The sequence below is a fragment of the Oryzias latipes genome, chromosome 1 (assembly GCF_053564925.1).
Source record: "Oryzias latipes strain Hd-rR chromosome 1, Olatipes_Hd-rR_3.1".
NCBI classification, from domain to species: Eukaryota; Metazoa; Chordata; class Actinopteri; order Beloniformes; family Adrianichthyidae; genus Oryzias; species Oryzias latipes.
In genome coordinates, this window is record NC_136237.1 from 23,002,394 (window position 1) to 23,029,780 (window position 27,387).

The window sequence follows — 27,387 nt, forward strand, 5'->3', positions numbered from 1 at the left end:
CGACTCTCCCACACACAGAGGACAGGATTTTGTCTAAGTCATCAGAGAAACTTTTTTTGAATGATTTTTTGTCAGCCAGCAGCAGAAATATCCATCTGCTGCTGATTTTTGCAACATACTGCAAGGCAACTAGCAGTGGACATGGCTGGTTGTTTGCCAAGTTTCCAACTTTGTCAAAAGAGGGTGCTTTTAAGATGCCTGCTTGTGACTTTATCGCTCAACTCCTGTTTTGTTCCAGTTTTCTCACAATCCTTTGATCCTGCTCAGCTCCATTACCACAGGTCTAGACCTCTTGAAGACAATATAATAGTTGCTAATAATGGGATCAGGGTACCCTTTGGAAGATCCGTGTTTCTGGACCCAGTGAATGATCTTGTTACTGAAGTTCAGCCTGGTGACCGCTGCCACATCACAGTTCTGGACAATGATCCATTTGGCCAGAAACCTGGGATTTTGACCCCGAAAAAGTTTCCCTGTTCCTTTGGAGCAAATGAAGTGAAATACACTCATTTTGGATCTCGGAGCCCCAGCACGGATCGTGTAAAGCTGCAGCTTCGGTATGACTCTCACACAGACACAGTCATCATTCCTTTCATGCTGGAGGTCGAGGTGGTTTTCCAGCAGCTCGAGATCCTCACCAGGAATATGCCCCTCAATGTTGAAAAGCTCAATGGCGACAGCAATCCCATTGACAAAAAAGCTTTGGAGTTTTCATTTGAGGATGGTGTCACACAGTGTAAGATTACCACCCTGGTTGGTGCAGGAGGTCTTCCCAGGTATGGCGCACTTTTGAATAACCCAACTGATGGCCAAATGGTTGACTGTGATGAGTTTGTAAAGCTGGGGATTCGCTACAAACACACTGCTAAAACCAATTCACCAAACAGGGACTATGTTCCAATGATTGTAGAGATCCAAGATAATGATGGAAAGACAATAATGCAAGAATATTTTCAAATGATGGTTAGAATAAGGGAGGGGGCTGAAAACACTGCTCCCAAAGCCAGCTTTGTTGCCATGATGATGATGGAAGTTGATCAATTTGTGATGACAGCTATTACAAGTGACATGTTGGCTGCTGAAGATGTTGAATCTGATCCAGATGATCTGATTTTCAACATTACTTCTTTTCGGAGCCCTCAGCATGGCTATATCATCAGCACGGACGATCAGAACCTCCCCATTACTTCTTTCTATCAGCGAGACATCAAAGACCTAAAAATAGCTTACAAACCACCTGCAGAGGACTCAGATGAAGAGAGGATTTTCCAGCTAGAGTTCGAAATTGTAGATACTGATGGTGCAGTGTCTGATCCGTTTGCTTTTATGATTGTGGTGAAGCCTATGAATACCTTGGCTCCGGTTGCAACTAAAAATACCGGACAGTTATTGTTTGAAGGACAGTCCAGAGCTCTCTCCAGCTCGCAGAATCTACAGATTAGTGATGAGGATAACCTGCAGGATGTACGAATCAGAGTTGTCGATGGCTTAAAGCATGGAGATCTGTCTGTCCTCGGTACACGCAGAAAGTCCTTTACACCCACTGATTTAGATGCCAGCATTGTTGTGTACCAGCATGATGGCAGCGACACATACAGTGACAATATTATTTTCAGGATGACTGATGGAAGAAATGAAGTAGAATTTTTGTTCCCAATAACCATCGCTCCCACTGATGATGAGCCACCTATTATTAATGCAAACACCGGGCTGGTTCTGTACAAGAATGAAATTATGCAAATTTCTCCTTTTATCTTGAGTGCCACAGATATTGACTCAGAGGACTCTACTATTAAGTTTGTTTTGGAAGCACCCTATTCTACTGTGGGACAGCTTGTGCTTAGGCAAGTAGAGCCACCAGAGGATCCATTTCAGTGGAAATTCAGTGAAACGGATGAGATGTTTGAACGGGTCGTCACCGAGTGGTTTCAGCAGGACATCCTTAATGGAAAACTCTTCTATCGTCACATTGGGCCGCATAGTACCACCACTGTAACAGATCAGTTTGTGTTTCGTGTCCAAGATGATAATGACCCTCCAAATCAATCTGTTGAACATGCATTCACCATTAAAATTCAACCCATTGACGATCTACCCCCAGAGCTTTTTCCAGGCACAACCCTCCACATGACAGTTCAAGAATATGAACTTACATTTTTTAGAAAGAGTTTCTTGTGTTATACTGATCTAGACTCAAATGACAGGGATTTGAAATACACTATCACAAAACAACCAACTGACACAGATGAGAACAATCCAGTTCCCTTAGGTGCAATTGTGCTGACTGAGAACCCTAACACTATAATATCAGAGTTCACGCAAGCCCAGGTCAATCATCACAAAATAGCTTATAAGCCTCCAGATCAGGAGCTTGGCATCACTCCAAAAGTAGTTCAATTTACATTTGTTGTAGAAGACACTGCTGGTAATACAGCAGATGGACTATTTACAATTTTTCTACAGCCAGTAGATAACAAGCCTCCACTTATCACCAACACAGGATTTACTGTGATGGAAAGAAGTACATATACTATTACCACGAAGGAGCTGCATGCTACTGACACTGATACAGATGATGAAAATATCATCTTCACTGTGACCCAGATTCCTCAATATGGTCAGCTAAAGCAGTTAGGAATTGACATGTCAAACGGAGAAAATTTTGTTCTGGACGACATTGCTAACAGCCGCCTAACCTATATACATAGTGGTGAAGAATCCCTCAGTGACTTCATCAAGCTTTCTGTGAGTGATGGTTTCCACGAGGTACCCATTTCTGTGAGGATTACCATTGAGCCAGTCGATGACGAAACTCCAACAATTATGCTCCCAGGTGGTGTACTTGGTACTTCCATTGATGTCTTGGAGACTGGAGCAACACAAATTACAAGTAATATCATTCAGGGTCGAGACGAAGACACTGATGATCTCATGCTTACTTTCATTGTTGAAGAACCTCCCAGACTGGGTGAAATCTTGGTTAATGGGGCTCCTGCTGAGAGATTTACTCAGGAAGAAATCATTAATGGAATGGTGGCATATGTCCATACATCCGGAGAAATTGGACCAGTCAAACAACATGACTCTTTTAACCTAACTCTTTCAGATATGTCTGAACAGTGGGTTGTTGGTGGCAACAAAATCCAAGGAGTTACCGTCCATGTAACCATACTTCCTGTTGACAGCATACCACCCATCGTCAGAGTTGGGAAACAGCTTCTTGTTGTTGAAGGGGAGAAAAATGTCATTACTCTGGACCATATTGAAGCTGAGGATGTTGACACCAACAATGATGACATCATCTGCACTATAATTGTCCAGCCAACATCGGGTTATGTGGAGAACATCTCCCCAGCAGTGGGTTCTGAGAAATCAAGAGCTGGGACCGCCATTACTGCCTTTACCATTAAAGACGTCTCTCTCAGTCACATCTACTATGTCCAAAGCATTCATAAAGGGGTTGAACCTATTGAGGATCGTTTCACTTTCCGCTGCTCAGATGGTATTAACTTCTCTGAGCGCCACTTCTTCCCCATAGTCATAATTCCAGCCAATGACGAAAAGCCTGAGATTTTCATCCGGGAATTTGTAGTAATGGAGGGCATGAATGTCATTATTGACACACCAATTCTGAATGCAGTTGATGCTGATATCCCTGGAGATGATCTATTCTTTGAGATCATCAAAAAACCAAAGCATGGTATGATAGTTCAGCAGCTTGGCACGGGCACTATCCCTGTGGAAAGGTTCAACCTGGAGCAGATCAAAGACGCTTTAGAAATTGTGTACGAACATGATGATTCTGAAACTACAAAAGACAGTTTTGAAGTCAGGCTTTCTGATGGAAAACACACAGTGGAAAAAACTATTCTCATTATGGTGATTCCTGTTGACGATGAGACTCCAAGAATGACTATAAATGATGGTCTAGATGTAGAGATTGGAGAAACAAAAGTCATAAATAATGGAGTTTTAAAGGCAACAGATCTGGACTCTGAAGACAAAGAACTAACCTATGTACTACGATATGGGCCTGGGCAAGGTCATCTTCAGCGCGTTAGCAAATTTGGTGATGTGTTAGGAAATATAACAGTGGGAATGAACTTTACGCAGGATGAAATTGACAGACAAGTTATTCAGTATTTGCACACAGGTCAGGAGGGCATTCGTGACTTGATGAAATTTGATGTCACTGATGGCAACAATCCACTTATTGACCGTTACTTTTACATCAACATTGGAAGCATTGACATGGTTTTTCCTGATGTTATCAACAAAGGTGTGACACTAAAAGAAGGGGGAAAAGTTACTCTCACCACTGACCTTCTCAGTACCTCCGACATCAACAGTCCTGATGAGTACCTCAGCTTCAGTATCACAAGAGCACCTGTTAGAGGTCACTTGGAGTGTACTGACGACCCAGGTGTTCCCATTTCAACCTTTACCCAGCTACAACTAGCTGGCAACAAGATCTACTACATCCACACCTCAGACGACGAGGTGAAAATGGACAGTTTTGAGTTTGAAGTCACAGATGGTTTCAATCCTGTCTTCAGGACTTTCAGGGTATCTATCACTGATGTAGACAATAAAAAACCCATCTTAACAGTACACAAACTTATTGTAGAAGAAGGAGAAAATAAGCTCATCACACCATTTGAGCTGACTGCAGATGATAGGGACACTCCAGACAAAATGTTGCGCTTCATAGTCACACAGGTTCCAGTGCATGGCCAGCTGCTGTTCAACAACACCCAACAAATCACAACTTTCACCAAGCAAGACTTGAACAGAAACCTTATCAGCTATAAGCACGACGGCACTGAGACCAATGAAGACAGCTTCTCTTTCACCGTCACAGACGGGACCCATACAGACTTTTATGTCTTTCCTGATACTGTTTATGAGACACGCAAGCCCCAAATGATGACCATTCACATCAATACAGTGGACAACGGTGTACCCCAGATTGTGATCAACAAAGCATCTCCTTCACTGAAAGTTCTCCAAACAGGACACCTTGGCTTTCTGATCAGTAGTAAGGTCCTTCGATCAGAAGACCGAGACAGTCCTAACCGGGTCCTTAAGTACACTGTGTCTGAGGCTCCACTGCATGGCTTCATCATCAACACTGCCCTGGGCAACAACAGCATCAAGACTTTCACACAAGGTAAGATAGAACAAATGAAATTTATTCTTTTAATATAAGTCTTAAGGACGAAAAAAGTCGAGATACCAACTAGACTTTCTTGCATAAAGTAATACGATGGTATTTATATGATTTTCAGGAAAGTTTTAAGGATGTTTAAAGGAAAAGTAAACCATTATAATTCATGTTATGACTTGAAGGCATCATTCAAAATATTAGTTCAATAGTTCAAGAAAGAAATCTTCCTCAGAACGGAAATAAACCAGTTTACTGCATAGCCTGCTTGATTGGTTGAACACCAAAAGTATGTGAGAAGAATTTGTTTTGTTGGAGACCCATGAAATCTTGTCACCTTAAAAAACAGCAAAATATGCAATTGTCAAGAAATAAGCTCATTTAAGTTACAAGCTAAATTGCCTTGACTTTAAAATAAAAATAGCTTTATGCCAAATAAGTAAAATATATCGTTTCTTGAAAAATCTTTAAAATCTTAAATCTCTTTTAGAAAGTTGAAGAAAATAGTTCAGCCTCAGTCAGCTGGTGGTGGAGAATAGTACGAAACGGATAGTCCCTTCAATTCATTTTGTACTTTACAGCCATCGTGAGTTGTTGTTGCCTTCTTTAGATATTTTGGTTTTTTTCCATTGTGTTTTTTATTACACTCAGCATAGTTTGAATGAGTAAAATACCACTTTTATTAAAACAATGCATCACACATGCTGCTTGGCTGTTTAAAAAAAAGTTTTAAAAACTTTTTTAGAGAGAATGTATTTATTGTAAAGAAAAACATCAATCACTCTGGTTAATTATTTTGTAGCTTTCTCGTTATTAAAAAAAAAAATGGTTCTTTTTTTCATACCATCGGTTAAATGTATTCATTATTTTTATTTGCTACACCAACAGCTGACATCAATGAAATGAAGATCTGCTATGTGCTGCTGGATGGAAACAACGCCACAAGTGATATCTTCTTTTTCACAGTTGAAGACAATGGTAGGAACCCTTTTTATTTTTTTTATAAAGGCAGAAAAACTGAGAAATAGTTTACCAGACTTATTTTTATTCAGGATCTATCAAACGTTTTGTATACTGCTTCATACTGAAACTCCCTGTTTTGTCAATTAAGATGTGTTTGCGTTCCCAAGACCTAGGGTAGCCCTCATCTGCCCCTGATAGAAGCGTCTATTCTGCTCACATCAAAGAAAACAGAAACTTTTAGAGGACAGGGAGTCAAAGGAGCCAAAGCTAGACACTAAGTGTGGGCTTAAAAGCATGAAATGTTTTAAATGTTATTATTGTTGACAACAAAGAGGATTTTTCTTTTAAGACATTGATATTGTGTATGTCTGCTGTACACCATGTCCTGACTTTTCCTGCAGAATTTCTTCTATTTAAAAGCTAAGCTTTTGAGCAAATGCTGGAAAATACATGTTTAATATCATTATGGGCACTAGATGACTTAGCCTTGCTCAAAAAGAAAATTTTCTCACTAACTCACTCATAGCTACTTTAATGCAGCTGGTAGAATCACACAGGCTTGAAACAACACCTTGTTTTTACAGTTTTATTAATGAACTTATATGTTTATTTTTCAATATTCTTGCCTGGACATTAACTCCATATTTATAACTTTCATAATTTTACACACATAAAAAAAGGTTTATTTAGGAAACAAAACAATCAGATAAAAACAAGATGAACTAGTCGATGACCCACTTGTGTGAAGTGCTGGGGTGATTCCTGGTGCAAATGTTACGCTGGACATGCAGTAGCATGCCTCTGCAGTGCATGCTAATGGTCAAACAATCTGCTAATAAATCAAAACAGTTGGGACGTTTGTGCTGAAGGACAAACTCCAGGTCAGTGCAGATTTGCACTCTAGAAAGTCTGAGTTTGGAAAGAGTGTTTTCCAGTTAACAGAGCTGACACTCCAATGTCATGACTTTGCTTTAACTCATTTGGAAACACAGTGATTAATTTCTTTCAAATCTAATAAAAAAGACACTGATGGAAACCAGATATTTTTTTAGCATTCATTCAATAATTTGGTTTAAAACACCTAATATATTCAATATAAATGTGACCCCAGATCACCCCTAAGATGCAAAGATGTGAGAAGTGACTTTAAGGTCTTTGCAGCCTTTTAGAGATTCCTGTCCAGACATGTAATGCAGCAGGCTGTCTTCGAAATAAGGGTCAGGCACACACTCATACCTGCTACATAAACAAATCCACAAAGAACTGCCAAACCCATGGACACAATATTTAACATATTAGACTTATTGAGATTATCAGCACTTAAATAATCAGTATCTAAAGAAGGTGCTCCACAAGCACAGCAACAGTTGAGGCATTGGTGGTGTCATGTGTGAAAGGTCGGAAGTGGGCAATCAGTTTGAAACAGAGCGGGACTCAGTGCAGACATGCTGATTGATGGCTGGCTTACAGACAGTCAAAGTGGCTGGTTGCCAGAAGACAGAATAAACTCTGTCCTACTTTACACAGGGCAGAAATTTACTTTTTGTCATGACAATAAAAGTGAGTTGTATGTGAGCTAAAGAAAGAAAGGAAAATGTTTAAGGATAGGCCATTTTATTCAGATAATGTTCTGGCTTGAATTGTGTCATGAATTGTGCAAGTTAACATGGCATGCACACTTGATGATGAAGGTTATCATTCATCCACATGATGTCTTGAAATTGAATAATGGCATCTGGATGTTAAGTCTTATTTCTCTAACTTGTGCAGCTCTATACTGTCGCACATGATGTTTTTTTTTTATTGTTTACCTGTGGAGATTCATTCCACAATGTAATTTTTATATTAATTGTTCCAAGATCTCAGGATTGAAGGATTTTTTGGTGGCTTTTTTGAAGCAATGAGCTAGCTTGGTATATTTCATAACCCTTTACTTTCATGTATGCATGACCTTTTTTTTTTATTTGGGGGGGGGGGGGGGGGTTCTTATTTGTTGTACATAGTTGTTTTTTTTTGTTTGTTTTGTTGCAAATTACTACCCAAAGTTGTACAGGAAAGCTGATTCTTGAGTCTCTTCTGCTCTTAATGATGCATTTAAGGTTTCAAGAACTCAATTAGAGCTGCAGTAATTATTAGAGGACACTTGATTACAGCTGTCATCTTTTTAAATAGTTTAACAGCTGCTATTAATGTAAAGTTCATTCATTCGTTAATTCCTCTTCTTCCATTTTAATCCTGTCGGGGTCACGGGGCTGCCGGAGCCGATGCCGGCCACTTGTGGGCGAAGGTAGGGGGCACCCTGGACAGGTCGATAGTCTGTCAAAGTATTGTAAAGTTATTTTATTTATTTATTTACTAGACCACTAAATCCCCTACTAATGATGGCATTGACCCTAGAAATGTTAGCCTGTTCGCTCTGTCTTCAGGGAATTCCTGAGACAAGCAATAAACTGCATGGAAGTGACCAGGTCAAAAACTCCCTGCAGTCATTCAAACAGTAAGACGCTGAAGTAATAAATACTTGTTTTTACAAGCAGTTACACACTTGACAAATATTACTCTGAACCCAACATGCCTTCAACGGGACACAAGGGTTTGGTTCCAATCTTGGATTTTATTGCTCAAACACTCAAGGCCTTCAAATGAACATAGAAGGAAGAAAAGGAAACCTTTGGATTCATTGACATCTCTTTTGTGTGTCGGCTGAGCTCTGCAAAGGGAGGACGGACCCTGGTGGGTGAAGTGTTATGTGATCATTCTCAGTCAAGGAGAGGAATGTACTTCCTCAGAGACTCCAGACTCCATCGGCACAGACTGAGTCAGGGCTTGAAGGGAAGTGGTATCCGAGGCAGACAGGTGTATTTGTGAGAGAAAAGGCCCAAGGGGGTTTCATTTTCAAAGCCTGGGGTCAAACACTCCTAGCTCTGCAGAAAATTTAACCCAATCTCAGATAGCCTGATTTTTGCAGGCTTTCACTATAAAGGTGAGTGTCTGGGGAAGAGAGGAGAATCATCTCACCTAGGTGTTCTCTGATACCAAACATATAGAGAAGATGTGCCTTCCTATAATTTAGCAACAAATTGGTGGACAATTACCGTTTTCTCAGATACCACAATGCAGCATCTCATGATGACTGACACTCCTTTACATCCCTACTTCATATCTATGTTTGGGGATCTTGCATGTCACCCATGTCAACAGTAAGAGGAGATTTATTACCTAGTGGAGCCACAGTTGAGACCCCCCCGTGACTTGGAGGAGGTCCTTCAGTCCTCCACCTCACCCCACTCTGTTCTCCTCTAAGGTCATCTTCTCCCCTAAGAACCCTTTCAGGAGTGTTATCACTATTTCTCGACAACTCCTTCTTTTCCATCCTCTTTGGATTCCCTTTTCTTTTTCGGTAAATTGTGGTAACAAATCATGTTCTGCAGGTCTCTTTTTTCCTTTTGTCATGTTTTCTGCCTTGATTTATGGTGCTTGAATGGCTTCAAGAGCGTGAGCTTTGATGTTTGGGCGGATAAGTTATTCTCGTCCTCTCCCCCTGTGGCAAAGGGGTTGCAGTGTGCACCAAAGTTGTCACTGAGTTGAAGCACACTGGAAAAAATGCTGATTTCAGTTCAATGTGGTAGTTGTTTTTTTTGGTGCAAACTAAAGAACATTCTGAATGGCCCTAAGTATTTAGACTTTTGTCTGAATTTATAACTTGTATCTTATGTCAGAGCATTATGTAACAAAGCTCCACAGAAAAAACTGTTTTACATTTGACATAAAGCCTTAAAATTCTTACAAATATTTAGTTTGGCTTTGGTTTTGATTTACCAGTACTTCAAAGTTTACTTTTTTTATATGTCATAAAGCAACTATGGATGCCACAATTCTCAGTTTAGAACCCAACCGTATTTTACACCATTGAACTGAATTGTGGGGAAGGGGAATTGTTTCATGAAACTGTAAGGTATAGATAATGCTAAATATAAAAAAACTACATGATCACATGAGATCCCTTAAAGTCCTTTAAAGAAGAGTTTCCCAATCCTGGTCCTCTAGATCTACCACCTTGCCTGTTTTCTCTGTTCTGCTTTCTTCAGATTGACTGACTCATTCTGATCGACTGAACAAACCTAATCCAGGTGATTAACAGCAAGAAGTGCAGGAAGAGCTGAGAAACAGGCAGGGTGAGGCAGCCCTGCATTGAAAATTTACTTTAAGGGTCCCCCTCAAAGCTATGGAGCAAACTTCAGCCCCAGACTGCAAAGTCTGTTCTGCAGTTCTGCTATTCCTCCACATTCCGAAGAGCTAGTGGGATGGTTTAGAAATCCCCACAGGAGACTCAGAACACACTGAAAGAACTGATAAATAGACAGAGGTTTCTTACTGTAACTGGTCTCTCTTCGAGGCCATCCCATAATTTATAGCCATAAAAATGCTGAGATATAGCAAATGGACAAATGCACCTATGACTGACCTTCCACAGAGACTAGGGGCACTTTTAACACTATAGGCTCTTTGGTCTAGATCAGAATTAGAAATTCCTCGTTTTGCAGGAATGGAAAGGGCTTTTCTTCAAACCAAACAACAAAAAAGGGTTCACACTGACATCAGTGGTTTTTCACTTCCAAATGAACCCTAGTGTGGTTCAGTGTGATTCACAGTGTGATTGCAAACAAACTGTGCTGCAGACCAGATTGTTATCATCCTTCACTATAATAATCATAGGAGTCAGTTTTCCTTTTTCTGTTTCCTTTTCCTTTCTGGTCAAAACTTGTTTCCTGTAACACTGTCCCCACATAAGTACCTTTGCAATTGTGAGTAAAAGTGAACCAAATCAAAGAAAAGTTTGATATTGTCTTAACGAAGTCTGCTGAACTACCCAAGTGTTAAAGCAACTAATTGTGCACAAGTTTGAATTATCCATCTGTTTCAGTCATTCTTTTTTAATCTAATTTAGTCAAGACTGCATTATTTAAAAACATGACATTTCTCTGTACTGTTTTCACAGCTATTATATTTCCCCATGTGTCACTTTGACGCCAAGTGTGGCGATCAGGAGTCACAGAGAAAGTGTCACTTAGACCGTGAGACACTTTCTCTGTGACCCATGATCACAGAGAAAGTGTCTCTCAGACCGTGACAAATTGCTTGCAGAATCTCTGCAGACTTTTTGCCTCCTGCTGTAAATTCCTTGGAGAGCATAGAGGAAGTCAATGACTCGTCTCACGTTTAGTTTTTTTTTCTGTTTACTTCACCATTAAAGCCTCTCAAGTCAAACCCGCAACTCTTGAGATTAAAATACAGTGAGCGGCTTACTGGAACTTCCCTGTTTTTATACGTACGGAATGATTGATGAAGAAACGTGGTAATCGGGTGGTTGTCACTTGATGAGGATATTCTTAGCAGGTTGCTCTTCCTTGCGTCATACTTGTGGGCGCCAAAGTCTCATATTGACCTTCCGCTCCAATGATATCTCCAGCCAGGCCCACAATCCCTCTGCACCTATGTATAGATGGAGCCAGCAGTGCTGTCCAAATACGAGCTCATGAAGAAAGTGCTGCTGCAGGGAAAAATCTGCAGCTTTAATGTTTACTGGTATTTGAACAATCTCTAAATTCTTTCGTCATTGCCAGTCTTTATTTCATATGGACATTTGAACTGGAAGTGCATCTCTCATACATCGTGTTTGCTCATCTGAGGGATGAATAACAGTCAAGCTAATTTATTAAATTGCCGCCAACAGTGCCCTGTGGAAATGTTTGCAGCCTATAAAGCTTGTCATCCCACAATAAATGATGATGACTGTCAGTTTGAGAGCGAATGGAAATGTGAGCTGACCCCAGCAGCTACTAGGAGCGTTGGATTTTAGTGCTAGAGTCCAATATAGAATGAGTGTCGTGAAAATTGTTGTAAATCAGACCATCAATCACATCTGAAATCACATAGCAGAGGCTGTTTCGACAGCAACCCGTCTTTGCATCCATAGTCTCCCCTAAAAGCTTGTTTTCTGTGTAACTATGAGAAACCCTGGTTAATTCTCGACTCTTTGAGACTCGTGCCAGATACAGAACTTGCAGTCTGACAGCAAGAACAAAAGCACTCAGGAAAAAAAAGGAGATTCCTCACTTCTGCTGGTGTGAACAATGTAGGGGCAGGATGGGAGGTACACCATGGTGGTAAACCTGGCCCACCCAGACTGCGGCCTCCTGTCCCTCTCAGTTTGTTTCTCAGGGAGGAAGGGCAACATGGGGGGAGGAGGTTTGTGTACAGCTGTTGTTCTGCTCCATGCATTGTGTGGCAGGAGAGAGAGAGACAAAAGAGGAATGAGAGAACACTGAATTTGTCAACCCAAAAGAAACTGTAGTAGTTTTGTTTTTCTTTTCCTAAGGTTATTCCTAAATAAAGTAAATTCCTTAAGTTTAAAAGTGTTGAGTATAGCCAAAGGTTTTAAAATCCCACTCTTGTCATCTTTTGATTTTATTATAAAAGGATTCCTAGTGGTCTTGTAATTATCATAATGCCATTTTTTATTATTATTTTTATCCAAAAACACAAACCCTGTTTTGTTTTCTAGGACATAGTTTCTCTAGAGCGCCAGTAGTTCATTAGGAATTTGCCTCTGAGTTGTGGTGTAACTGCTGACTTGGAGTAAGCTTCCCTCACTTTCCATCATCCATCTGTTTACACTGTCTCCCACTAACCTACAGCCTCTAACAACCCCAACCTAAGAATACCAATGCAAAAAAAATGCTGAGAAATATTGGAGCTATCCAGCCGTATAGTTTTGAGCCAGATGCCAGCTCAGACGAGGAAAACAAAGACATACATGGATCTATTTAAATAAAAGTGGATGCATCGGAATGAAACGGAGCTGGGAGCTTGAGGCTTGCCGTTATTGCTTCTACTTCACACCTACATACTTTTACAGAGGGCATTTTTGCATCTGCTACTGAGTCCCAATAATCTGAATAAAGAAATACTTAGAAATACAGTTTTAATCTTAATTTTCTTTATATATGTCCTCCGTCTTCGCAAAAATGCCACAAGAACGTTTTAAAAGCACTAGAAATACTATTTTCATCAGAGTTTATCTTTAAAAGAGAACCATTTCCCCATCATACATTTTAGACAGAAGAGTGTTTGTATTGCTGAGCAATAAATTCTAAAGCTGCCTAAAAACACAATTAAATGGGTTGGTAATACAAAAAAGAAAAGCCCAAACACAATTCTTCCTCTTTTATTGTCAATTACTCATGTTGTTAGTTAGTTAAATAAATTATATACTGTTAGAATGATTATTTTGGGTTATCCTAAATCAACCAGCAACCACTTATTTCTCTCCTCTTTGCCATGATGGCGTGCGTCTGTTCCCCATAAATTCTTGGATGGTTTAAAATAAAACTGTAATCAAAACATAAATACAAAATCACTTGAAATACCTAATATTAATTGATGAAATCTTCGTTCTTCTTTATTGCCATTTCACATATTTCTCTGACCTACAAACCACTTTGCTATCAGTTTTTAAGTTAACCATTTATATTTTACAGTTTTTATGATTTCTCCATCTGCTTAAAATCCTTTTCATGCAAAAAATGTTTAAAAACCGGATGAAGTTAGTTTTGAAATATCATTCTGAACACTGAAATTGCAACAAACTGGAAGTTAAAATCATTGCAATCACTCTGTTCAAGAAATTGGCAGGGATTTCCAGATTTCAACTTCTCTTTTACTTTGCACCAGCACGTAGAATTCATTTCATCATGTTCTACAAAAACTTTATAATGTCAACACAAATTTCACAAAATTTTCAACAAATTCACATGGATGAAACAACATGCCCTTCAAGACAACATCGATGAATGAACAACTTCTTATGCCAGCCTAAGACTCAATCTACCATCCAAATATAACTTTCTACTATTTAAATATTAAACTGTACACTGTCTACCCAAAGGAGGCAGCATAAACATCATTTGACTCTTCTGGATTTAACAGTTGATCACTTTGTACTGTACAGAAAATGTGTCGAAAAACCTCTGTCAAAGAGTTATTTACTGTTAAATCCTTAAGATTTTTCTTTCTTTTTTTTACATTTTCATGGGTGGATGTCAGTCAATGTCAATGAAAATACCAAGGGCACTGATCCAGCTGGCTAATTACATATTTCATAAGTAACATCAAAATTAAAATATAGGGCACATAAAGCTTTGTGTTTATTTATTATTATTTATTTATCTATTATTCCAAGGTTGGGATTTTAGCCAGCAAACTCTTTAAGAGAAGGGCATATCTCTACCTTCAAGGGTGTCCCTATTACTTTGAGCCAACTGCTCCTTGAACATCTCTTTAAATAGACAGAGCACTCAGAATGTACATGTCGTTATCCTAAAGCTGTAAGAGAATTAAAGAAATAACTGAGTTAAATGCCAAAACACTTCAGTAACACTTTATATTAAGACTCCTTTTCTTAATGTTAGTTAATGCATAATTAAGCATTAATTAACTATTAAATAATTTTTTAGCCGCTTTCATGCACTACTTTGCCTTACTAAGTGCAATATTTAATGCATTATATACAGTTAAAAATGTTTATTATTCAACCTTTATGAATGCATCACAAATTGATTAGCATTATTCATGCAGTAGGCTTTATAATATTAGCTTTATGTTGGATGCAAGTTTGATACAAATTGTAGTCTGTAATTTGAAACACACACAAATGAAAGCTCAGAAAAAGACCATGAAAAGTTACACATTTTTGAAGAGCAACTGTCAATTTTGACACATCAGGAACTAAAGTTTGACCAAAATCAATTATCTTCTGCATTGGCCTGAAAATGCATATTTTTTTAACCACATAAAAGCAACAGACCAAAATCTGTTTGCAGATTTTGGTCTGTTGCTTTAATTGTTATCATTAACTATAAGAACTTTGATTTAAAAAGTCTTTTTGGTCACATTACAAATCACAAGGTAAAGCAGCCCATGAAATTATTTCATGCTACTTCACGTGATGGTTTTGTGTTCTGCTAAGAGGCAAAAACCTAAAGGTGAGTGTACTGGATGCTGTCATTTTGGCTTAGCTGTGTTCATTTAGTAGCTTTAAGGGTATCTCAGGCTCAGAAACAATCAGATTATTGTAGATTTATTGTTTGTGTTTAACTTCAGAAGAAAACAAACAAAATAATAGAATACCTATTTGAATATATTTGTCATTTTTTCTGAATTTGCACCTGCTGTGACCACCTCCTTTTGCTTCTGCTGCCTCTGCCTCAAGGTGCATGCAGCTTTCCTAAACAGTGACCACTCTAGTGTTGATATGTGGGTTTGAGGAAGTGTGCTCCTTTCATTCCAAATTACAACACCCTCCTGTGTGCTTTCATTCTCTTTTGTCACATCGCATAAACGGACCGCAGCCTCATTCTTCAAAACTGACGCAAACCTGAGCTCAGAGTTTGTTTATATGAGCCTAAATTCTTGTTTTCAAGATTTGATTTTTCTCGTGTCCTTTTAAAAGATAACTTGCAGTCTCATGTAGACTGATTTTTTTTTTCATTCCCCTAAAATCTCAATAAATGTTTCTTGCTCCTCTTAGTTCCTGTAGATTCCTGGGGCTGACCAGCTGTTCAAACCGAGACAGCCCTCCTTTTTCTAACCTCTGTGATTCAGATTGAAATAATCCACCAGGCCTGCCACATGTCACACATCACACATCACAGGTCACCAGGTTCACCTCACTGAAGGATAACACAAAGGATGTGTTTGCAGATTTTGGTCTAACTATTCAGATTATGATCAAGAATCTGCTATTTTAAGTACCCTAAATAGAGCGTATCAAACCAAGGATCTAAACTGAGATGACACTTGAAGGGATTACAGGAGTCATGGGATTAGAGTGAGAGAGATCTTTTATTGATTTTTATTTTTTTATCTGAAAACTTTTATAAATATAATCCAAAAAAGTTATTGAATAAACTGTAAAGCATGCAAATGAAGTAAAATAAACCCAGAATGTGTAGAATTTGTCAGACTAAGGCAAAGATCTTGCGTTTAGCATGAGAGGTGGGGTTTTTTGCATTTCCAGTCACACTTTGGAGTCGGCTTTAACACATGCAGCCCCAACTTTTTCACTTAAATCCTGGGTTGTCTTTCCTTCGCTTAAGTGTAGAAGCCAAATCCTCATTTTAAGGTTGAAAATAAGACATAGCATTTATTTGGAAGTGGCTGAGAATCAAAAGCTTCACAGGCTGCATTTAATTTTAGGGATGCCTCAGGAAAATAATCAGGATTTTGCATTTCCAAACTCCAAATGCCTTCTTTTGTTTCTGTGAGCCCACCTCAGATTGCAGATCATGGGCTTCACTGATTCCTAACTCAAGCAAATTAGATTACAGTACAAAGAAAAAGAGCTTTGATTTTTTTTTTCCCCCTTTCTGTAGCTGGAAATAAACTGAAACCTCAGCCTTTCCGGCTCAACTGGGCCTGGGTCTCTCTGGAGCGGGAATACTACTTGGTAGATGAAGATGCCAAAGTCTTGGAGGTGATACTGAAACGCAGAGGCTATTTGGGAGAAACGTCTTTTGTCAGTAAGTAATAATATTGATGTGATGACAGTTTGATGACAAGTCATATTAGATTATCATTGCAGAAGCATATTTCATTAATAATTTGTTTCCCAAATCAGCTAATATGAAATCATTTTCTCAACCTTTGGCCTTTTTAATAATACAATAAACAACAAAATTACACTAAACCTTTGACAGTGGATGGCTGCCCCTAACTTTTTCACCTGAAAACCTAAGATACATAAATTTAAGTAGGTCCAGATTTAAAAAAAAATCGAATAACTCAATCTTCATTCATAAGATCCAATATTAATTTATCAAATTCATGGGTAGATTTTACTTTTAGGGGCATTTTTTCGAAAAAATTACTTTTTCTGTGAAATTTTCACCTTTGTGATTATAATTAATAATAATGTGGGAACTGTTTTTATATAGATAAACTACATTAGTTCTAAATTGAGAAAAAAAGATTAATTAAACTGAACTTGTTACTCAAAATTGAATGGATTCAGATATTTGGCAACTATATCTAGCCCTAATTCAAAGCCTTTTTTGCTTACCAAACACTTGCGTCCTCTATGGCAGGTATTGCGACTAAAGATGGCACAGCTGAGAAGGACAAGGACTTTAGAGGAAAAGCCCAGAAGCAGGTCCAGTTCAATCCAGGCCAGACCACAGCTACCTGGAGGGTGAAGATCTTTACAGACCAGGAGTTTGAGACCTCGGAGACATTTGAAATAGAGCTGTCAGACCCAGTCATGGCTGTGCTAGAATATCCTGACACTGCAACCGTGGAGATTGTGGACCCTGGAGATGGTAGAAGTTTGGCATTTTAAAATACTTTAATAATGCTCTAACTTTTTAAATAAATGTCTAAATTTTTACTTTTTTTATCAATACAGAATCGACTGTCTTCATTCCTCAGTCTGAATTTAGAATAGAAGAGGATATTGGAGAATTGTTAGTTCCAGTGAGACGTTCAGGAGATGCCAACCAGGAGCTGATGGTCATCTGCTACACTCAGCAAGGTGAGAGGAACCCATTTTATATTTATAGAATTTAGTTTATCATCCTCGTATAAAAACTGTATTTGTCTCATTTCTATGCCCATGGTGTATCATTCTGTCTGCTTCCACAATTCTCCAGGCACTGCGACTGGCACCATACCCAGCACTGTCCTGTCGTACTCCGACTACATCAGCCGGCCGGAGGATCACACCTCTGTGCTGCGCTTTGACAAGGATGAGCATGAAAAGGTCTGCCGCATCCTTATCATTGATGACTCCCTCTACGAGGACGAGGAGAGCTTCAATGTCAGCCTCAGTATGCCGATGGGGGGCCAATTGGGTGCCAAGTTCCCTTCAGCCAAAGTCACCATTTTGGCACACAGTGATGATGGTGAGTGGCGCTTTTTCTCTCTCCGCCGGGTGGAACGAGTACAGCAGAAATGAGGATGGGAAGACAGAGGTTTCCAGTGCTTTGTTATATTTAAGTAGCTTTTGTGGAAATAGTTTAAGATTTTGTGTGTGGAAAATTGGGTTCAAGGAGCCTCTTAAGGTACGTTTACGTGACCACTTCCAAGGAAAAGTCTATGTAAACGTGCACATGCGCATTTCAGGTTTATGCATTCAAAACTATTGCATTCATGTGTCACACAAGTTTCGACAACCATTTTCTGGCTCTACATAAACAATGCAAACGCACGTTGAAGTTAAACCTGGTTGAACTTTGACCAATCAGGGGGACTCAGATTTGGTGGTGTTGATGTATTGATGATGTCCCTTTTTAACACACGGAAGTGCCAACCGTTTGAAAATTGATCATGGAGGAGAAATTAAGAATTGCAGTCAGAATTACATGACAGCAAGTCTGTCTTATATCGGAACAGAGCTGTGAAAGAAAAAGCCTGGAGCAACATTGGCCATATTTGAATTGCTTCCACATTTTGCACCAAGCCTCTTCCAGCTGTAGCTGTTGGACATGTGCTAGTAAACAGTGGAAAAAGAAGAAGAAGAAGAAGCCCCTTTCCTCTTGTCCAGTGTGAACATCATGGGCTAAATGTACGTTCAAGAATGCAGGTTTACTGTCACATGCCCAGAGCAAATATAGCTTTAGGCTTAAGTGACAAGAAGTAACTCATGTGGGCAGTTACTGTAATAACACACATCTCCAATCAAGAATCTCACAGACACTTTCCAGACTCTGTGATTCCAAAGTCTTCCAAAGTCCGTGGTCTCAAAGTTCTTGCTCTCTGTCCTCAGTCCGTCTGCCTGCATTAGATAAAATGCATCAAAGCACAGGTGTTGGGGGACTCTGAGACATGAACCGTTAAAAGAAGTTTAAATCTTGCTGCATACCCATAGTGACACGCCCATCCCCCTCCCAACACCATCTTCATTGACACTCGGGCGAGCTGAGGGAGATGCAGAGGCCATCCTTTTGTCTGCAGGGACTAAAAAGCAGGTGGTAGAGAAAGGGGGGACCATTGTCTCCATGACTGACATGTTTTCCCGCCGTCCCCAGTGTTTGATAGTTTTTGTGAAAAGGAAATACGACTCCTGAGACTGGAATATCCAGCTTTGTTTCCCCCTCCTCGCATCTTCTTTGCCACTGTGGCAGCTTTCACTACATAGAATTTGCTGCATTAGCTTGGGGGGCATTTGAACTTCACAGATAAATAACCAGCTTGCACATTCAAACATGAGAAAAAAGCAACATCTCAGTTGATCGCGATGCTTCTTCTTGGAGGGTCTGGAGGAAGTAAAGCCATGCCATAAATCTGGTTCAGAGTGTGTCTGTGTTTTTCTAAAACCATCTGTCTGCCTGAGTAAACCTGTGGTTTGGAATTCTACCAACATCAGCCTTCTATTGTCATTCTGTTTACCCAAATCTCCCCCCTGCTGAGCTCAAAGTTGCCATGTTGGCATTCTCCCCCAAAAAAGATAAAAAAGTTACAAAAATCTTTCATTGGGAATCAATGTAATTTGTTGAAGTGTCTAGAAATTTCACCCTCAATGTTTTGGGGTTCTTTAAAGCTGATACATAAAATGTTGACAGTTTAGAATGTATGTTATTTAATGAAAAATCTAATTGTGGGGGGTTTGAGTGAAAATCATGAAAGATGAAGCATAATATTTCATGATAGGTGGATTCTTCATTGTAAGTGAATTTCTTAATTTACTTATTTATTTTTTGGTCTGTGTTTCCTACCCATAACATTTTTTCAGATTGCGACAAACGTTGTGAACATGATCCGTGAAGATCTTTACGGCTCTTACTTTTCACTCTTTGCCCTCAGCTTTGAATGAGAAGCTGTGGAAATCTGTCAGTTGATTTTTCCGAACACTAGCTGGACTCACAGCGATGAAAGCACTTTTTATATGAAGGTGATGAGAGATGAATTTTTGAATTCTTGCCCTTATCCCTTGTTCAAATTGGCCCCTGCTTCTACTGTTTCTGCAAGCCTCCTCTCCCCTGACCAGGCTTCTTATCAACCTCTCCATCTTCAAACTAGAAACATCCCTTTATGAACACATCCTTCTGTGTGAGCCCACGCCTCATTCTTCAGCTTTATCCTCAAGTCTTTGAGTGGAGATCAGAGACAGCTGTCAAGTTGGACAAGTGAGGAGGAAAATTTGACCGAGCAGAGGATTGGACAGAACATGCTCACCTGTGTTTAAACTCTTTGCAAAGAAGCACACATGTGTGAAGTTTTTTTACTTAATGTTTGATTGTGTTGTTGAATGTTAAGACATCTAGAAAGTGCACAGTAGTAGCATAGTATTTGCTTTGACTTCCGTGTTTATCCCACAGAACCTTCTTTATACTTTGGCGAGACTGAGTATACGGTTGATGAGAGTTCAGGTTACGTGGAGGTAAAGGTCTGGAGGACAGGCACCGACCTGTCCAAGACTGCTACGGTCACTGTCCGCTCCAGGAAAAGTGATCCTGTTTCTGCAGAAGGTAAAAAAAAACAGCAGTTCAAAGGACTCACTGGTTATAGACTCACAGCAGTAAACTCCAGAAACTTTGTGCCTCCTTTGTTTGATAGCTGGACTCGACTACGTTGGCATAAGTCGCAACCTGGACTTTGCCCCAGGAGTGACAATGCAGACATTTCGAGTGACCATCCTGGATGATCTGGGTCAGCCGGAGCTGGAGGGGCCTGAGATTTTTGATCTGGTCTTGAGGATGCCCATGAACGCTGTGCTGGGAGAACCAAGCAAAACAACCATTACCATCAACGATACAGTCACGGATTGTAAGCAAAATAATGTGCACAACAAAAGTTTTGCAGAAAAACCTTTTGAAGACCACCTTGGATAATGGGATTTTTGTGTTGCCAGTGCCAAAGGTTCAGTTTAAAGAAGGAAGCTACAAGGTGGACGAGTCGGAGGGGGAAGTGAGAGCCATGCTGTACCGCAGTGGAGACATCAGCCTCACATCCACAGTGCGTTGTTACACCCGGCAGGGCTCTGCTCAGGTCATGATGGATTACATGGAAAGGCCAAATACAGATGCATCGCTTGTCACTTTTCTGCCAGGTGAGACACTATTTAGCTCTTCTTCTGCTTCTCATTATCTCTGATCTCTTCACACCTGTTCAGTTTTCTCCCCATTTTCTCGTCCTCAGGTGAGTCCGAGAAGTTGTGTGTGGTGAGGCTGATGGACGACTCCATCCACGAAGAGGACGAGGAGTTTCGTTTGGTGCTGGGAAATCCCAAGAGCAAGTCTCCTTATGGAGCCGCGGTTGGGGAGCAGAAGGAAGTGCTGGTCACTGTCACAGATAACAAAGACAGTATGTACTGTAAAGGAAGGAAATGCATGGGCTGAGAGCAAATTTATCCAAAGCATTTTAATTTGCATAAAAGAAAAGAAAAATCCTAGAAATTGCATTTGTTTCTTTTTGTCCTCTCCTTCAGAGGCCATCATCCAGTTTTCTGAGATCAAGTATAGCGTGCGTGAACCCATAGTGAAGGGTAATTTGGCAACAGTGAAGATTCCCATTCTGCGTTTTGGAGACACCTCAAAGGTATCAGTGGTTAGGGTTCACACAAAAGATGGCTCTGCCACCTCTGGAGAGGACTACAACCCGCTGTCAGAAGGTAAGGGAACACAGTCGGAGCTTGTGTCGCGTTTTGCAGAATGCTCACCACGATGTCTGTGTCTAAGATGTGGAGTTCAAGAAGGGCGACAGGGAACACTTTGTGGAAATCGAGATCCTGTATGATGGACAGAGAGAGATGAGAGAGGCCTTCACTGTCCACATGAAGCCCGATGACAACATGGTGGCAGAAATACAGGTGGGTTTAAAAATCAAGTGGTGCGCCCAAGTACAAAGCCGCTGGAGTCCAGTCTGTGCAGAGTGCAGCTCTGCAGGTTTACACATATGAACACGCGGCTTGTCATGTCATGTCAGCCTGTGTTAAAATAGGCCGGCAGCAGCTGGCAATGCTGTCAGCACACCCGCAGCGCAGTTTTATAAAAAGCTTTTCCCTCTGGAATGAGATGCGGAGCAAAAAAGACCATCCTATAAACAGAACCGTGACATTCTACCATTCATCAGCTACACACCGCTCACGTTACACAGACAAGTCATCTCCTCCTGTATTGTTTTGCTCCTCATTAGACCTTAATTAAACTGTGAAATTCCAACGGATTTGGGACAGCAAATAAAAAAAAGGTTTTTCTAATCGCATGTCTGTATGAATACCATACATTTTCAGGAAAACAGGAAAAGAAAAGCTAAAGCAGTTGATTATTTCCTGCACCACTTTAAACGTGGAATTTTGTTTAGTCTGAAATACCGTCTTTGGTAATAATCCTGCAAAAGAAGATTCAGTTTTAAAAAGCCTCAAAAACAGAGTTAACCCCTGGACGCCTTTCGATGAAAATATGCATCAAACCACTTCAACTTTGAATTTACCTTAATTTAGCATCTAGTTGAAAGGAAAATTTAGTGCATTTTTTGGTCATAGATGGAAATAAATTCAGGCATCGAGGGGTTAACTATTTCTTAAATATTTTCTTTTTAAATATTTTATTTATTGTTTTACTTGAACAAATGATAAAAGAAAAAAAGAGAGAGACCTAGAGGGTAAAACTTCTTTTTACAGTATGTAACAAAAAACATCCACCTGATGTAAAATTGAGTCATATTAATTGTTACAAGCCCATAAAAAAGTGGAAAGGGGTAACACTTACTTAAAAATTAAGTACATTTTGACCTAATATTACTAAATCCTTAACACAATAATAGATTGTTTCTTACTGTAATCCAGTTAAATTAAATAAAACTGTGTTATTTTAGATTAATGCTATTAGTTCATTTGAAATGATTCAAAAACTGTGCATTAACTTGAGCAAAGGCTTCCTAGGATGCATTGGGAGTTCAAGTTTGCAAATGTGGGACCAAATGACGTCTACCCTCTTCTTCCTAGATGAACAAGGCCATTGTGTACATTGAGGAGATGGACAGTGTGGCAGACGTCACCTTCCCTGCAGTTCCTCAGGTTGTGTCCCTGCTCATGTATGATGACACAGGCAGAAGCAGAGACAGGCCCCGCCCACCTAATGGATACCCAGTCGTGTGTGTGACGGTGGGTGTAGTTGTTTTGTTTTTCAATAAATTGTGACATTAAACATTTTAAAACAAATTTCTTGATTTTCTTTCCCTCCAGGCATGCAATCCAAAGTACCACGACTTTGACAAAACCGGTTCTATCTGCTCTGCGGAGAACATCAATGACACTTTGACCCAGTACCGCTGGCTAGTGAGCGCTCCTACTGGACCAGATGGAGTGACAAGCCCCATTAGGGAGGTGGACACCAACACCTTCTTCACCAACACCAAGTCAATCACCTTGGATTCAGTCTACTTCCAAGCTGGGTCCAGAGTTCAGTGTGCAGCAAGGGCTTTCAATACCAACGGAGATGCTGGTCTGGAGCTCTCCAGCTCCATCGTCATAATCAGCACTGAGGAAGGTGCGCCGAGGCACAGCAAACTACCACTCACACATGTAGTAGTACTAGTGGAATTGGTTGAGCTGATCTAACCTGCTCACAGGTATGTGCCAGCCCCGCATCCCAGGAACTGTTGGAGCAGAACCCTTCTCCGCTAAGATCCGCTACACTGGCCCGGATGACGCAGACTTCCCCAATCTCATCAAACTGAATGTCAACATGCCTCACATGGATGGTAGGCGTCACATTTGTTGGCACTTTTAGACAACTGCCCATCCTCATTGAATGTCAATATTTTAACATAAGATTTGCTTTCTCTCACCAGGAATGCTGCCAGTGATCTCTACCAGACCTCTCTCCAACTTTGAGCTCACCCTGAGCCCAGATGGGACACGGGTGGGCAACCACCGCTGCTCCAATCTGCTGGACTTCAATGAGATCCAAACCAGCCATGGCTTCATCACAGACGCAACCAAGAACCCCGAAATCATCGGCGAGACTTCGCCATACCAGTACAACACCATCATGCGTTCAGCCAATTCCCTGCGTTTCTACAGGAACCTGAACTTGGAGGCCTGCCTCTGGGAGTTCACCAGCTATTACGACATGTCAGAGCTGCTGAATGACTGCGGAGGTTCGATAGGCACCGACGGACAAGTATGTGCAAGTGCTGCTTAGCTTTATCAAGTAGTACACAAACCTTTTTATCAGCTTCTTCAAAGGTTTTTCTCTCTCACTGATTCAGGTGCTGAACTTGGTCCAGTCCTATGTCACTCTGCGCGTTCCTTTATTTGTGTCCTATGTCTTCCACTCCCCTGTGGCGGTTGGAGGCTGGCAGCACTTTGACTTGCAATCAGAGCTTAAGCTCACCTTTGTATACGACACAGCAATTCTGTGGCAGGATGGCATTGGCAGTCCACCTGAAGCTGAGCTTCAAGGTAGGTTTCTAGCCTTTTCTTGAATATTCTCACAGAAGCAAAGCCAGTGTGAAGTTGTAAAATTGTGTTCTGCTTTCAAAGGAGCCATGTATCCCACCAGCATGCGCATAAATGAAGAGGGCCGCCTCGTGGTCAACTTCAAGACCGAGGCCCGTTTCAGGGGACAGTTTGTTATGTCTCATCCAGGTATGAGAACGGCGCCAGCGTGCACACATGCATACCATAAACAGGTCTTATGGGGTCATTATACACAGGCAGCCGCCTATTGGATTACTCTATACCCCACATCCTATATTCATCTATTTCTGGAGTTCCGCCTCTAGGGGTCTTCCTGTGCGAAAGTGCCAGAGGTCATTTAAACAAATGTCAAAATGATCATAGAGCATTTACAGTTGGAAAAGTGACACAAGCAGATCCTCTAAAATTACTTGAAAATGAAGGAAAAGCAGCTGTAAAAGTTTATGACCCCTTCCTTTCAGGAACCAGTGTGTCATCTGTGGTGATGTGTGCCGACCATCCCGGGCTGACATTTACACTCAGCTTGGTCCGGACTGAGCCCTCATACAACCAGCCCATGCAGCAGTGGAACTTTGTCTCTGACTTTGCTGTGAGTCAAAAAGAAAGAGGTAACAAAGGAACTTTACCTTAAACAATTTGAGGATTGGGTTGTCTGCCATTTAGGTGCGGGACTACTCTGGGACTTACACTGTAAAACTGGTCCCCTGCATTGCATCTCCCAGTGGAGAATTCAGCATCCCTCCTGTCTGCCATCCAAGAGAGCCCCTTACCTTTGACATTGACATTCGCTTCCAGCAGGTTTGATAACTATTTCAAATCAAAGTATGTCCAAAAACAAAGTTGCTATAAGGTGTGTGATGCATTTTCTGTAGGTGAGTGATCCAGTGGCAGCAGAGTTCAGTCTGAACACTCAGATGTTCCTGCTGTCCAAGAAGGAGCTCTGGCTGTCTGATGGCTCCATGGGTTTTGGAGAAGGGACTGATGCTGCGTTCTCAGAAGGTAATACACTACTGCCATCTAGTGGTTGCAAGTTTTTTGAGATGGTGAGCAGTTTCCTCTTTACCTCTTTTATTTTATTGTCCAGGTTCCACAATATATGGTCGCGTGATGGTAGACCCCGTTCAGAACCTGGGTGACTCCTTCTCCTGCAGCATTGAAAAAGTCTTCCTCTGCACTGGAGCAGATGGATACGTCCCCAAATACAACCCTACAAACTGGGAGTATGGCTGCCTGGCAGATGCTCCTTCACTACTTTACAGATTCAAGATTTTGGTAAAAAATAAGAGATTTGGGGATATTAAGGGAAGAAAATGTGGATTTTAGCAAAAATATTGGTGATTGTTCGGCAGGACAAAGCTCAACCAGAAACTCAAGCTTCGTCCTTTGGAGATGTTGCCTTCCAGGCCATGTTGGCTCAGGACACTGCAGGAGCACTGCCTTTGATCAGACAGCCAGGCTCAGATGGGTTCTCCCTGTCCTCATCACCGCTCTTCCAGGTCAGAAATTGTGTGCATCCACACATTAGAGGGGAGGATGGATCATAATCTGTTGTGCTGGTTTTTCAGGTTGCTGCTGGTCGAGAATGGTTCATCCACGCCATCTACACCGTTCGCTCCAGAGAAAATGCCAACCGCAACATTGGCAAGCGCAGCGTGGAATATCTCCATCACAGCGTCTCCTCGTTTGAGGGGCCCAACACAGCTGCTCGCCACCGCCGTGCGGCCTCTGAATTTTCTGGGCCGCCTCTGGCCAGGGACATTGGTGTTGAAAACAGCCGGGGCACCAACATCCAGCACATCGCTCTGGACCGAAGCGACCGCATGGTGATCAGCCAGCGGCAGCCATGGTCCCCCAATCGTGACCCGGTGGAGCGGCCCGTGTTGGAGAGTTCAGCCAGGCACCCAGATACATCCTTCCTGCCCATGCTGGTGGGGATCGGGGGGATGATTCTCCTCATCTGCCTCGTTGCCACCATAGTCATTCTGCTGCTGCGGCGTAAGAAGGAGAAAGAAAAGCACTTCCCCCCGTATACTACCTCCTCTTCTTCGGCCTACGCTGGATACAGTTGTGGCCCAGCAGGTATGTGGAGCAGCTCAGACAGCTCTGAGGTCTAAAAGAGGACCTCCCCTCAAACATCCATCTCCTCTAAAGACTTATAGTCTCCTTCAGTGTGCTTTAGATGCCTAACCTGTGTTGCACTGAACAGAGCCCCGTGCAGCCTCTGGAGAGCACACGTCAGTGCCTGGGGTCTGCAGACAGAGAATGTTACTGTTTTTATGGCTTTCTGATGATGGTTGTTCTCACAGGGATGCACAAATCTCTTTTGTCAGCTGAAAGTTGTAAAATGTTGCATCTGTTTACAATTGCATGCAGTAAATGAAGCAATTTCACAAATGTTATGCAAGCTTGTCCAAGACGAAAACTGTTTTTTAATCATTTCAACTTTTTTAAATAATGTGATTAATTTTTTGTTGCAAGAGAACATTAGAGTGAACTGAATGTTAAATGAAAGAGATACTTGGATGATCATGGCAAGGTTGGATTTTCAGATACTTTTATTTTGAAAAGCCTACATTCATTTTTAGGAAATTTAAACTTATTATAGCTGGAATTTGATGACAATTTAAGAGTGCATGTGATGATAGTTCACCCTGATGACACTTGAAAAATCTCTGTTCAGTTGCCAAATGATATTTAGGTGCTAAAAAACATCAGAACTGTAATTGTCAAATATAAACTATTTTGTGGATGAGTCTACTGTGTAGCAGACAGATCATTTTCC

At 40.9% G+C, this 27,387-nt stretch overlaps 1 protein-coding gene across 1 annotated transcript; it reads left to right on the forward strand.

Annotated features, from left to right (window-relative positions):
* LOC101160957 (Fras1 related extracellular matrix 3) lies at positions 1-27,357 on the forward strand. Its single transcript, XM_023957553.2, has 24 exons — positions 1-5,170; positions 6,053-6,142; positions 16,561-16,707; positions 17,272-17,502; positions 17,589-17,714; positions 17,833-18,084; positions 20,500-20,649; positions 20,738-20,947; positions 21,033-21,230; positions 21,320-21,484; positions 21,609-21,791; positions 21,859-21,989; positions 23,127-23,285; positions 23,367-23,670; positions 23,753-23,884; positions 23,975-24,306; positions 24,395-24,587; positions 24,669-24,773; positions 25,067-25,194; positions 25,269-25,403; positions 25,478-25,604; positions 25,690-25,877; positions 25,955-26,101; positions 26,171-27,357. The coding sequence occupies exons 1-24, from the start codon at positions 142-144 to the stop codon at positions 26,717-26,719; spliced, it is 9,411 nt and encodes a 3,136-aa protein (XP_023813321.1). The 5' UTR covers positions 1-141; the 3' UTR covers positions 26,720-27,357.
* Positions 27,358-27,387: the final 30 nt, after the last annotated feature.

Bases quoted from the DNA above. Each gene is read 5' to 3' on its own strand.
- LOC101160957 (XM_023957553.2), top strand. From the start codon at position 142: ATGGCTGGTTGTTTGCCAAGTTTCCAACTTTGTCAAAAGAGGGTGCTT. The intron at 20,650-20,737 runs GTAAAAAAAAAC...TTTGTTTGATAG, and splicing joins TGATCCTGTTTCTGCAGAAG to CTGGACTCGACTACGTTGGC. The intron at 25,605-25,689 runs GTAATACACTAC...TTTATTGTCCAG, and splicing joins TGATGCTGCGTTCTCAGAAG to GTTCCACAATATATGGTCGC.